Raw genomic sequence first — 13719 nt, 5'->3', positions numbered from 1 at the left:
GTCTCATCCGAAAGAATTGTCCCATCCAGGAGCCAAAGCAGTAAATGCAGGCCGTCCGGGGGGCCGTTGTTTCTCTTTGTCGGATGGTCGGAGGCACTGCCGGATTGGGGCAAGACGGTGCCAAGCGGCGTATCCAACATACGATCTCCTAACCCTCTCCTGGTTACTGCTAGTCCACTTCTAACCCTCTTTTCGCCTTTTCCCCCGATGTGACGCTAGTCCTCCGCGGATCCAGACCATGATTCGCCTTCCGAAGAGGGGCCGAAATGAACCCCAGCACTGACGCTGCGGGGTCTGCGGTGCAATTTCTCCAGATGTCTCACTCCAACCCTGGCCGGCCAACTCGCTTACTCTCGTCCCCAGCGGAGGAGCAAATGAGAATCCGGGGGCGGGCCGGGGTCCAGACGCTAGGCCCTGGTTCTGCGTCCATTGTTCAATTTACTTTGATGGCTCTGAAGCTAGTTCCTCGAATCCTGGGATGGTTGCTGCCGTCGTGGTCCTAGGGCATGGCGCACCATGAGGCCATCGCCATCCAGCTATGGCAACGTGCCATTCCAGTACGTACAAGGAATCCGCCAGCTCCCTGGGATGAGCTGCTCCCTGAGTCCAGAACAAGCATCCGGACGACGATCACCCTCAGATGTCACTTAATCAATTCCTCCCGATGACCCCCCAGGGCATCCTGGTCCAATCTGATGGTCCCAAGGACGGATCCCAATTTCATGCCTTTCCCCGATCATGCTAATACTTGCTAATAATAACAGCCTTTGGGAAATCTGCCCCTGATGGAGCCTGGCCGAGGCCCCCCATAGTGCCGTGGGCATGTGAGCTTCATTTCCTCGTCGTGTATATATAGGTGCATCCTGCTCTCCTCCCCCAGTTGTCCATCACAAACCAGCACCAATCCTTCGTTTGATTGACTTCCTCGGGCACTCGTTTGACCTACCCCCTACTATACACCATATAGAACCCCTCTAATTACTTTAATTCCCATACTATCGTTCATCGTCAGCATGCGGTTCTCTACCCTGTTCACCCTCGGCCTGGCCACCGTTGCCATCGCCACCCCCACCAAGGTCCAGCGTGATGTGGCCCCTGTCGAGAGCGTCATCTCGGCCATCGAGGACAAGACCGATGCCCTGGGCTCTGCCATCAACAGCTACAACGGCGGTGACACTAAGAGCGTCGAGTCCGCCTCCGCCGACCTGATCTCCACTATCAAGTCCGGTGTCTCGACCGTCAACAGCAACGGTGACCTGACCAGCACCGACGCCCTGGCCCTCACCAGCCCCGTCCAGGACCTCACCAAGAAGGTTGAGGCCACCGTCGACAGCATCATCAGCAAGAAGTCCGCCTTCGTTGGCGCCGGCGCTGGTGGCACCGTCCTCGAGTCCCTCAAGGCTCAGTACTCCGCCGCTCAGAGCCTCGCCGATGCCATCTCCTCCAAGGTCCCCTCGTCTCTCTCGGACCTCGCTGCCCAGCTCTCCTCCGGCATCACCAAGGCCATCCAGAAGGGCATTGACGCCTACAAGGATGCCGGCTCTTCCTCTTCCACCACCTCCCAGGGATCCTCTGCCTCCACCACCGGCGGTGCCTCCACCACTGGCGGTGCCTCTACCACTGGCGGCTCCTCGGCCACCACCACTGCTGGCCCTACCACCACCTCTACCCCTGTGATCCCCACCGGTGGCTCTTCCGGCAGCTCCTCCGCTGTCCCCTCCTCCTCCGGCGCCACCGGCACCACCTCCGCTCCTCTGCCCACCTTCACCGGTGCGGCTAGCAAGGCCGGCTACTCCCTCGGCGGTGCTCTTGCCGCTGCCGCCCTCGTTGCTGCTTTCTAAGCGACTGACAGCATGTGGCTGGATGGGATCGGATTAGCCATGTCGTGATACGGTTGACGATGGTGACGAGCGACGCTCGCGTGATATGATGTGTGAACAAAAGGGCTTGCTCTGTACATTCTATTCCATCTAAATTCATGTTGGGCTGATGCCTGTATATTGGGATTTCGTTTCACTTATATATTCTAGTAATAATGTAGCAATGCCTTTCTATCGTGTATCCCTGGCTTTTGAATGTAGACATATTCTGATTCTCCCTGGCTCTGTACAGATATAAATGAGGCTTAGAAGGTAGCTTATGTACCCCACCCAGTCGAACAGACTCGATATCGATGATCAGCTAGATAATCGCTTTGAGGCTCAAATGCGATCTGCCTTATCGCTTGGTCTGTTGCCACACTCCTATTCTTTGTTAAGATAAGCACTGTGCACCGCTTGTCACGACCCACAGGCACCCAACAACAATATTCCATAGATATCTGATATCAAAGTCCATTCAAATTCTTCTTGACTGCCACTTGGCCGAATCAAAAGCAATTGGTGAAGCCAGGAATATCAGACAGCCAACATCTGCTAGTGCTCGAGGTCCTACTCGGAGCTAAGCTGCCGGCGTAACTTCCTCCGCAAGCTCCTACACATCTTGAACATGCACAAACACCATAAACGAGCATACTGTTCTATAATTAAAGAATCAACAGAAGGGTAACTTGCTCTTGTCTCCCCATTTTGACATATTTGTCCGGATTCTGTCTCTGGCACGCATTAGTCATCCCGGTGCCCCTTTTCGAATCCGCAGAAAAGCCCCTAGTCCGGACTAGTAGATCACTTTTTCTTGCAAGAATCCACTCGCATCCCCAAATAAGCAGCCTCAGGCCACCGTCGTGGGTACAATCAGCGCCTCCTAATCAATTGCAGAAGCGGATTGGTGTTGGGCGGGTTGAACTGCTCCAGGAGGATCCATATCAGACAATGGGCGGTAGTGCATTACGGAAGACCCAGAAAAAAATTACGGTTGTCGATTGACGTTTCTTTGTTCCCCCATAAATATGACCAAACTCATCGTTGATTCAACTACGTCGTCACTCTCACTTCTATCATCATCGTTTTTCTTGCAACACGTGGGATGGACCCGGCAGGCTTCATCGACCCGAACTTGACGGGGCCGGACGTGCTGGTGCTGAAGCAGTTGTTGGACGACGCCCAGCAGTCGGATCATCAACCACCAGAGACGTCTCTTCGCAGACGGCAAAAGGATGAAACCCGTATGTAATCGTGCTCTTTTTGCTCGGATTAGACGCTAATAGGCATCCAGGACCAGCAGACGAGGTCATAGAGAAGCTTACGGCTCTCAACGATCCTCAGGATCCCACCTTCGAAGCGACCGTCTTCGTCACCTGGGACTCCAAAGACTGGCAAAAGTATCCAGTCCTGGACAAATGGATCCTGCAGCCATACATCCGACTAGCAAGACAGGTCGTGCGCGTTGACACCGACGTGGTGATGCTCACCCACCTGTTGCTGTATTTCGCAACCTCTGTCCCCAGTGCAATCCTCCTGTTCCGACACTTCCACTGGGCGCACGGTATCCTGCACTGGATCATGCAGTCCTACTACGTGGGCACGTACACCCTCATGATGCACCAGCATATCCACATGGGCGGGATCCTGAAGAAAAGCTTCCGCTGGTTTGACGAGCTGTTCCCCTACGTCACCAACCCGCTCATGGGCCACACCTGGAACTCCTACTATTACCACCACGTCAAGCACCACCACGTCGAGGGCAACGGCCCCGAGGACCTCTCCTCGACCATCCGCTATCAGCGCGACGACCTCTTCGACTTCCTCTGCTACGTCGGTCGCTTCTTCTTCCTGGTCTGGCTGGAGCTGCCGCTGTACTTCTTCCGCAAGGGCAAGACCAATTTCGCCTGCAAAGCCGCCTTCTGGGAAATCGGCAACTACGCCGCCCTCTTCCTCCTCTGGCGATATGTGTCCTGGCGCGCCACCCTCTGCGTGTTCCTGCTGCCGCTCATGCAGCTCCGCGTGGGCCTGATGGTTGGCAACTGGGGCCAGCATGCCTTCGTCGACGAAGTCGACCCCAACTCCGACTTTCGCTCGAGCATCACTCTGATTGACGTCGCGGTAAGCAACACCCCCCATTCCCTTCCCCTGGCCTCCGATGCCTGGCAACATGCTCATCGGCACTCAGAGTAACCGCTTCTGTTATAACGACGGGTACCACACCTCCCACCATCTGAACCCTCTCCGCCATTGGCGCGAGCATCCCGTGTCTCTGCTGCGACAGAAGGACCGCTACGCGGCTGAGCATGCGCTCATCTTCCGCAATATCGACTACATCATGATCACCGTCCGTCTCTTGCGCAAGGATTACCAGCATCTCGCGAAATGTCTCGTGCCGATTGGAGACCAGATCGGGATGACGTTGGATGAAATCGCTGAGATGTTGCGCAGGAAAACGCGACGGTTCAGCGAGGCGGATGTGAAGGCTAAATTTTAGGATGTATAGAAGCTTGGTTGATTTATTATAGATAATTTATAGATTTTTGATATCCTTCATAAAGGTGCCGTGTTTGTGCGGATCAATCAATGGTTTAGCCCAGTACTCTGGTGATAGAAGACGGCTATAAGTTTTGTCTGGGTTCTAACCCTTCACTGTGCATGTCTCTCGACGCGTCAAACCGTCAACCGAACGCGCCTTTGTATGTAATGTTCGCAGACCGCGTCAGTGGATTCTGTTGATCACTATGTCAATCTTCACCCATCGTTCACAACAGACCGCCGATCAGGGATGCACTGACATATAGTACTGGGCCTATTCATCCTTTTTTTATCGTGATCGTCTGTCAACATGGATAGTTGCTTTCTATAGTAGCGCACGGTCAAGTCAGTGGTCTCGTAGATACTGACTGAGCATCGTCTTGGGCCGGGCTTGTATCATACCAAGTAAGTCAACTTGAGAAAGGACGCCGTAGAATGGCCGTGGCTACTTTAATCTTGCATCTTGAATTCAAGATAGTTAACTGGGCCGTCTGGGGAGACATCATGGTCTTCTGCAGAGATACTCCGTATCGCAATCGTAGGGATATCATCCTTCCGAGCGAGGTTGAAATATCCTGCAGCGTGAATGAAGATGTTTCCTGTTTATGAGCACTAGGGAATGGTCCTGAGCTCTGGTCAGTAGACATACTTTTAATCCTAAATTCCTGTGGCCTCACCCTGAGTCATTCATACGTTGCGGACAGCAGTATACTGCGCATCAGACCTATACTTAGGTCCATAAATAGTGAAAATCATGTGCTTTGTGCTGCTGCGTAGTAATTTACCTGTTGTGTTGATTCATCTCTGATTGCAAGTAGATACCTCTATCTCTCATGGTTTTAGCATATAGCTTACTAGAAGTAGGTTATATGCAGATGGGGAGAAATTTCCTTTGTCTTCCATTTGGTCACCTTGGGATACGCTTTTCAGCCTTTAACATGCAGTATATAGTGGCTTTTCTTGATGGTGGTCAATTGGTTCTGCGTGTATGAGGTTGGTGTCAAGGCAGCTCTCTGTAGTGCGTCAACCGTCCCTATCCAGCAAGAGTACAGTCAACCCCCGGTAATCCGTCAGAGAATTGACCTGATAAAGAAGGCTTCATACTACATCATATGCTGGGCTCTAGCACAAACGTCGATTGTGTTTTAGAATACTTCCTCAAAAGTTCTATGTTGGGCAGGAGTCCAGTCCAGCATCAAGACGTTGTCCTTGCATGCCAACATGTCAACGAATTCAGTGTTCAAGATGTTCCCTATACCAAACATGTCTTAGAAGGATTTTGGAGCGTTTGGGACTGGGATTACATTCACTGTTCAGGCAATTGTTGTAAGTGTACAGTGACTTGCACATAGGTGTCTTTACACTGATAGATTTACATGGCAAGCCACATTCCAGCATCAACTGCAGACAATAAGAGGTTAAATTTGCTGCAACCCGTATCTTGCATTCATTATTGAACACTTGAAAGCTGTCCTCCGTCTCGGAGAGAAAAGCATGTACATGTGAAGTCCTACAAACTGGACCCTTATCCAAAACGCAGCATACACTGAAATCAACGATGACTCACCTAATACCACACCCTAAACAACCCAAGAACGCAAGCTAAACTCAGGATAATGACTAATTCTGGCGGTAAGATCATCCTTCGAACATGTCTCAGGAAATCAACCGCGGCGGAAGACATGCCAGTCTCCCCGAAACAAGCTACAAACACAAATCCGCAGCCCGAGCACCCAAGAATTATCTAATTTCTGCCTATCTCCCGAAAACAGCCCTCTAATGTCTGTCGCTGCGATGGGGCTCTCCACTTGCGAGCTATCCGCCGCCTTCATTGGGTGCGTGGTGTTCGTACACCGCCAGACCGTCCTGCTGCGCCGTTGCTGGGCGAGGCGATGCGACAGCCGGGTTTCGCTTAGGTAGACACTTTTCTCCCAGGCCGACGGCAAATCCGGCTCTTGTGATGGCTGGGAGAGGGAGGTCGGGCTCATCGCACGTGTTAGTTGGGTCTGTCCCGGCCGTTGAGCCCTTTCTCTGTGGCGGATGGTTGGATGGTGTGTCCGCCTGGTTTCTGCGTTATACGTAAGGAGGATTCAGATGGAAGCGGATTAGGGGGCCGGGTTTGAATGTTCGCGTCCGGTTGGAGGTTATTTTCGCATTCGCTGTCCGGCCATGATCTTCATATGGAAGAGCGTCGGGTTCTGCTCATCATTCACCCGGCGCTGGAAATTATGAGGATGCGTTACTGGCGCATGCAGCGGCTGTAGAAAGCATGTGTCTATCAGTCTGTATCGAGACAGTCCTATTTTTGCGCAGGTGGTGCGTACAGCACCATGCGCTGCGTCCGTACCGTTGTGCGCGTCTAACCCGGCACATCAGTAACAGAGCTGGCTAGTGAGTGAATTACAATTGGTGTTGATATTGGGCCGACAATCTCGGCCTACTGCGATATACGCATGCACTTACTTCATCTTCCGTACGATGGTCCAAGGTCACGCTGCCGATGTACAGTAGCGCAACGATCTGAAACAGCACGATATGGATACCATGATGTCAAGTATTTCCCAGCTGGGCAATCTTCCAGACGACGGCGTCGGTTGTTGTTGTCCTTCGAGAAGAAGGTCACTGTGTGAGTCACAGTCGTGGTGTAGGATAGTGGGTCAACCGTCAGCTTCATTCTATCGGAACAATCAATATCTACCGCGATTCGTCGAGATCTCCTTTGTTGCTCCATAGTGGCCCAGCACGAAGCGAATTAGGCTAGTTCGTGGTCGGGGTTAGGAACTCATCCGATGAGTCCCAGGTTACTGGATCTGCTCAGGTACAGAGAACATGTTGAGGAGTTTGATTATGATCATCCGCTGGATTTCGGCCGATATGAATTTGAGTGTCCTGAATTGGGCCAAAGTATGCGGTGAAGCGATTGTTCGGATTTCATCACTGAGCAGGAAGACCGATGTATACCCCGTGCTGATAGGGTTAGATCACGCAAGGGGGGCCATATGGCACCAACCCTCTGCTGCATCATTCAAGCCCTAAATTGATCTCGTCTGTCGGCCGCAGACTCCCCAAGTGATGGGCTCGTGCCGAAACAGAGGCGCAGCTTCCGCAGCTTGTTGTAGCAAATGAAGAAGGCTGAAGACAGAAGTCAAGACGAAGGTTGCCTTGCCTGGAGGTCAAATGAGACCAGCGAAAAGAAAGAAAACAAAAGTAATCACAAAGCCTAATCAAGATCATAGTCCAGATCGGACACCGTCACTTGGGGGTGAAGCAATGCTGCCTTACCTGATCGATCAGAATGGTTGCTTTTTTTGTGACCTTAGGTTATGCGCTGACTAAATATGCACCGAGACGAAGGAACGTGCACCGCGTAACCCCGAAGGAACAGCCAGAGTGCACGTCCCATGATGCAGTCCATGATGCGGCCCGGCATCATTCTCGTCTCTTAGACCAGAGTAAAATCAGATCGGTCTGTGCATCTGCAATCTCCTGCGTCCGCGAGACTGGAGGCAGAAACAGCCCCTCAGCAGTGGATCACTGGATCTCCCCCGGGCCGTCCCTCCTGAACCAAAGTTGCGATGGTTGACTGTCTCCCCCGTCGACTTTTCGCTCGACGAAAGACCACCAGCCGGTTCAGATGGCTTCTACGCCGTACGCCGTATGCCGTACAATACGTCAACATCAGATACTTGGGATCACGACGCACAAACAGATGGAACATTGGAACAACTTGGCTGACGAAGCCGGAACGCTTCAGGTCGTCACCTCCCCCCGGGAATGATTGGCTCTGGTGCACCCACTGACGCCGGGAACGAGGGGAAGGATGATACCATACGGTAAGTGGTTGTATGACCTCTGAGCCGTTGATCAGGCGAGTCGCCGGACAGGGATCGTCGGTGTTCTGACGGGTGAATGGTACAGATGGTATGGATGGTACGGTGTGGTAAAACGGGAAGTCCGCCTACCTACGAGGGACTGACTACCCAGAATAGCTAAGCCTATCCCAGGAGTCGATCATGGGATGATAGACGTGACGGACGGGTGCACAGACGACGACTCATTTTGGGCAGCGTGAGAGCCAAGCGACACCCAAGACTAGGCTGAAGGGGACGGTTTGGGGAATGCCAATCAATCGAGGTGTTTGGACGAGAGAGAAGCCGTGCCTGACTTAGGTAGCTACTGGAGTGCTCCTAAGGGACAGGACGGATGGTAGGTATCTATTTTGGAAGATTTTATTCTCAAAGTCCGTGACCGTCTGTGGCGGCGTTGATACGCACAGATTCTGATACGGTCAGTGGGATGGATTCGATAGGCTCTTGTCGATTGCCCCACCGGTCCAGAAGGATCTGATTCTTCGAGGGGAGATGAAGGAGGCTTTCTTCAGACCCCGACGACCAGAGCAGGACGATGAAGCGGACGGTGATGAAACAGAGAACATCCTACTTTGTCGTACCCAACATCGGAGGTACTTCTGGAGTCGTTCTGGAAAGGTGGCCGGCGAGGTACCATGGATGGAGGGGAATGGTGGGAATGGCGGTGGGTCATGGCATACCGCTGTTTATCATTGTCTTCTAGCAGGTTGTTAGTCAACGCAATCTAATAATGAACACATTCATTCATTCCGTCCGTCAGTAGTAGTAGGCAGTCCAAGACTGACTATGATCTCCGAGCACGAGATCCAAGGCTAATCCCTAATCGACCATCTCAACGGCTTATTCATCGGCTGCACGTCTGCCCAACGAAGCATCCAATCGTGAGCGGTCGTTAAGCTCGGAAAGCCTCAGAAATCTCCTTCTTTGATTCGGATGGTACTAATTATACTAGCAGAGATACTCAGGTAACTAACTATCTAATGAAGTACACCGCTGACTGATTCATCCTCTGAGATCCGATCTATTCCTCCCGGTACCTGAGTCTGGCCGTCTTTTCGTTCTTTCTTTGTTTATACATATAACATCCGCCTCGTTCCCTCGTCACTGGTCCTCCTCATCGGCTGATCACAGAATCTCCTCCTGATTTTCTTCTTCTACTACTTTTACTACTTCTTCTTCCTCTTCCTCTTCATCTTATCCTCCTCTTCTCTTCTTCCCTCCATCTTCCTCTTCTCGTCCCTCAACCCCGCACCGCTGTTTTCGTACACCACACCATCTTACACACCGCCTCTTGACTCTTCATCTCTCGTCCTTCTTCCTCTCTTCATCTCTTCATATCTCCCTTCTTCTCACATCATGGCAAGATATTCACAACCATCCTTCGACTTCTATCAACAATCTCCCTCCACCCTCGATGCCAAACCCGCCTTTCCAGAAGAAGACGACATGAGTGTATTAGATGACAAGATCCTGGACTCTACCTCTCCCGATCTCTCTTCCTCGCGACCCTCTTCCTATGATCAGCCGCAGGATGCCTTTTCCTCCTCACATCGAGACTCCGTCTGGTCCGACTTCTCCCATCATCAACCTGTTTCCAACCCCCACCACAACCACCAGTCCCGTCACCACCACTCTCATCTCTCTCACCATCCTCTCTTCGACCAAACCCCCAACCATTTCATGCGCGTGGACGGGCCGCATCCCGGCTACAATCAGCAGCCGTCCTGGTCGATGGCCAAAGAGTCGGGTTCCTGCACACCCACCGCGGTGTATGAGCACTACTCGTCCGATCTCGATCACAACTCGTCCGCTCCCTTCGCTGGAGGCGCCGTGGGTCCCGTCAACCCCATGAACATGCCGGCCATGTCCTATCGTCAAGGGATGGTCTTTCCCGGCGCTGGGGCCGTCGCCATGTCCCCCCAGTCCAGTCAAGGTTGGATGCCCGCCGCCACCGACATGCCCGACGCCATGTCTCGTCCCACCAAGAGTCCTACCTATCGGAACAGCTCCCCGTTGAGTGTTCGTCGAGACGGTATCCGGAAGAAGAACGCTCGCTTTGAGATCCCCGCCGAACGGACCCTGAGCAACATCGATCAGTTGATCAGTCAGTCCACCAACGAGGAGGAGATCAAAGAGTTGAAGCAGCAGAAAAGGCTCTTGAGGAATCGTCAGGCTGCGTAAGTACCCACAGCCTAGTCTTTTTCTGTCGGATTGCTAATCATATCACAGGCTGGATTCCCGTCAGCGAAAGAAGCTCCACACAGAAAAGCTCGAAGAGGAGAAGAAGCAGTTCACCCAGGTCATCAGTGATCTCGAGGAAGAGCTGCAGAACATGAGACTACGTGAGGCGGAACTTCTGCGGGAGAAGGGCGAGTGGATGAGTGCGCAGCAGGAGATCACCCAGTATATCAACTCCCTGCACATGGACAAGGATGAAATGATCCGTGTCCACACCCTGGAAACCGCGGAGCTGCGGAAGAAGAACAACATCCTGAAGGAGACCATCGAGAAGCTGGAGCGCCAGGCTCGGCCATCCGCGCCGGCCAACATGGCCACCGACTTTTCCGATTTCGAGAATCTGACCATGGATAGCAGTCCTTGGGAAGACTTCACCATGGTGAACAATCTCTCACTGGACGCAGAACCTGTTCCCGCCCAGTCTTCGGCGCTGGTGGTCTCGTCGACCGAGAAAGCCCCCGAGAAGGCAGCGAACAACGACTACCCGTTCAGCTGGAATGCCTTCTATATGTGCCTTCTCTTCGGGGCCTTTATTGCCTCGAACAACGTCTCCCTGTCCTCTCGGGCGCTTCCTCAGCTCTCGGAAGAGTACCGCGCGGAGTCGGCCAACGTCCTGAAGGCGGTCTTGTCGGCGTCCCCGCCAGAGCTCGCACAGTCCAACAACCACGCCGCTCCGGCTCCCTCCGCGGCGTCTCTGCCGGCAACTATCACCGGTGCGGAGATGGCCCAAATGACCTCGGGCACAGTGCCTCCATCCAACCTGGACGAGCTGCACAACACTCTCGCCATGCCGACCAAGGAGCAGCAGCAGCAACAGGTCTTCTCCCTAAATGCGGACCAGTACAACTCCCTCACCACCTTCGAGGATACGGGCGTCGAGTACAAGCAGCAGCAGCCGTCCAACCTGCAGCAGGCATTGGCTGCGATGCGAGGCAACGCGGCGCAGAATCGACTCCCCAACAAGGCCACCTCGGACGTCTACTCCCGGTCGCTCATGTGGGATCGCGTTCCGGAAAAAGTGATTCGGGACTTCCGCCGGATGGTGCAAGAGTTCGGCGCGACGCCTGTCAAGGAAGAAGCGGGCTTCGGTCGTCCCTGAGTAGTATAGTCGCTAAACGCTTGCACGCCTCTCCGCTCTGCCTTCACCATAGCCCCAGACTAGCGTCCCTTCGTCGATTCCTCTGTCTTGTGCGCGCCTTTTTCTTTACGAGCCACTTCTAGCGTTCTATCTGACGATATATGACGATATACTCGACTGTCGACCGCTTAGCCAGCTAGCCATGTGCATGCTTAGACAGCTTACAGCCTACCATTTCATTCGACTGGATATATTCTTTCACGACTAGGTGTTTCTTGATTGGCAATTTAGCGTGTGTTATACTTTGGATCTCGGCGTATATGATTTTCGTCTGGGTTGGCTGGGTTGACCGACTACGGATCACAGTCGGATATACTGATTGCATTTGTTTGTTTGTTTGTTTTATTCTATCATGTATTCGGGCTTCTTTGTTTACTTTTTTGCATTGGCGAGCTGCAGGAGGCACGGTGACGATTGTTATGATACGACTGACATGTTTATGATGACGGCTGTTAATGTCTATGTTTTTTCTGTTCTGGTCAGCCGGACTGCCATGGGTGGTCTGTTGATTTTGTCTGTCATCCGTCTGGGTGATGGACTGATGTTTTGGCTTGAGCTTCGGCTCGTCCACTCTTTGAATCCCATTTCTTTTGTGACGATGCTTGTGTAATTTATGGGGATGTACGGTATATAGTGGCTACGAGATACGAGCTATGAACGACCCTTGCACTCCTTGATCCAGGTATGACAGCCAAGCTAGACCCGAGGGCTCGGACGGGAGGCAGATCACATTGCAGTCCAAAATGAGGCTGACGGCCTGCATCGTTGGGTCGTGAGCATTCATTATCATCGTGAAGTATAGGTATGATACATCAGCAAATAGCAGTCCATATCGACATGGGCATCGTGCCAGCGTCTCGCTCATCACAATCCTTCAAATCCACCCTCATCCTTAGAATCCTCCACCCCAGCGCTTACTTGGGGTTGTATTTCTCTTTCCAAATCCTGTCATCATGTTCACTTCTTAGCATGGCCCGCCTACTTTTGGAACGACGCACCAGGCCATGCACGGGGCCCAGACGGCGGGCGGAGACGGCCATCTGGTTGGAAGAACGGCCATGCAGCCCGGATGGGCCGGCGGGTATGGGTTGCATGGCGCAGACAGGCAGCGTTCAACGCCCGCCTATCGTCGCCCTCCCTCTTCTCCCCTGGTGCATGTCCTCCGTACGCGGGTGATAGGGGGGTGGGGGAGCAGAGGGGACAAAGAGAAAACGTACCATGAATTCCCGACTAATTTGCTGCCCTTCTCCTCGGCCATGCGGTAGTACTTGGCCGCCATGAACTTATCTTTCTTCCCGCCAAACCCCTCTAGATAGCACCACGCCGTCTCGTTCATCGCGTCCGTGTCGCCCAGGTTCGCCGCCGTCTCGAAATACTGCCGCGCGGCGACGGCGTCTTTGGCCACCCCCCAGCCGTTGCGGAAACAGTTGCCCAACTCGAAGATGGCCAGCACCAGCTCGCCCTTGGCTGCGCCGCCCTTTTTCATCCCCGCCTGCAGGGCCTGCGACTCGATCGACGCCGAGTTCGCCGCCGCCGCAGAGAGGTACGTCACGGCTTTGGCCGAGTCCTGCGGACAGCCCCAGCCGTGGCTGCGATCGTCAGCGTACACCCAGACAGTAGAGCGGGGAGTAGACAGTAGACAGGATTAGGACGCACCGCAACGCAAGCCCGTAGAGCACCTGGCTGAGCGCATTGTTTGCGCCGTCCGGGTCCGCCAGCCGACGGAACATGTCGGTGGATTTCTCCAGTTCTATATACTCCGGTCAATAACGTTCATCGCCAAAGACCGCGGAAGAAAAGATCTCACCCCCGACTTCATGCAGCCGGATCGCCTCCTGGATATCAAGCTGCGCGCCATTAGCACCCACACAGATTCCCCTCCACACAGACAAGGACAAGACGACGTACATCCTTCTCCGCATCCCCAATACTCGAACTCCGCGATCGTGATCGCCCGCCCCCGGGCGTCGCTAGCCCCCCTACGCCTCGGCCTCCCCCTACAGCCCCCCAATTCGGATTCGGCTGCACCAGAACCGTTCGAGCGCTTCTTCACATTGCGTCCTCTGTCTCCTGGGGT

At 53.4% G+C, this 13719-nt stretch overlaps 4 protein-coding genes across 4 annotated transcripts; 3 read left to right on the top strand and 1 right to left on the bottom strand.

Moving 5' to 3' along the window:
- Positions 1 to 1013: 1013 nt before the first annotated feature.
- ATEG_04781 (cell wall mannoprotein 1 family protein) lies at positions 1014 to 1841 on the top strand (the record flags this gene model as incomplete). The annotated part of the gene is made up of 1 exon (XM_001213959.1): positions 1014 to 1841. One exon carries the CDS (start codon positions 1014 to 1016, stop codon positions 1839 to 1841), a length of 828 nt encoding a protein of 275 aa, XP_001213959.1.
- Positions 1842 to 2964: 1123 nt separating this feature from the next.
- Positions 2965 to 4356, top strand: ATEG_04780 (uncharacterized protein; the record flags this gene model as incomplete). The annotated part of the gene is made up of 3 exons (XM_001213958.1): positions 2965 to 3103; positions 3154 to 3980; positions 4048 to 4356. The coding sequence occupies 3 exons, from the start codon at positions 2965 to 2967 to the stop codon at positions 4354 to 4356; spliced, it is 1275 nt and encodes a 424-aa protein (XP_001213958.1).
- A 5266-nt stretch (positions 4357 to 9622) lies between these two features.
- Positions 9623 to 11603, top strand: ATEG_04779 (putative bZIP transcription factor; the record flags this gene model as incomplete). The annotated part of the gene is made up of 2 exons (XM_001213957.1): positions 9623 to 10443; positions 10496 to 11603. 2 exons carry the CDS (start codon positions 9623 to 9625, stop codon positions 11601 to 11603), a joined length of 1929 nt encoding a protein of 642 aa, XP_001213957.1.
- A 1162-nt stretch (positions 11604 to 12765) lies between these two features.
- Positions 12766 to 13372, bottom strand: ATEG_04778 (tetratricopeptide repeat protein; the record flags this gene model as incomplete). Its single annotated transcript, XM_001213956.1, has 2 exons — positions 12766 to 13231; positions 13299 to 13372. The coding sequence occupies 2 exons, from the start codon at positions 13370 to 13372 to the stop codon at positions 12766 to 12768; spliced, it is 540 nt and encodes a 179-aa protein (XP_001213956.1).
- Positions 13373 to 13719: the final 347 nt, after the last annotated feature.

Source organism: Aspergillus terreus, genomic scaffold (genome assembly GCF_000149615.1).
Source record: "Aspergillus terreus NIH2624 scaffold_6 genomic scaffold, whole genome shotgun sequence".
In the NCBI taxonomy this organism is placed as follows: domain Eukaryota; kingdom Fungi; phylum Ascomycota; class Eurotiomycetes; order Eurotiales; family Aspergillaceae; genus Aspergillus; species Aspergillus terreus.
Note: the sequence above shows the minus strand (reverse complement) of the source record. Positions and strands in the feature narration are given on the sequence as shown.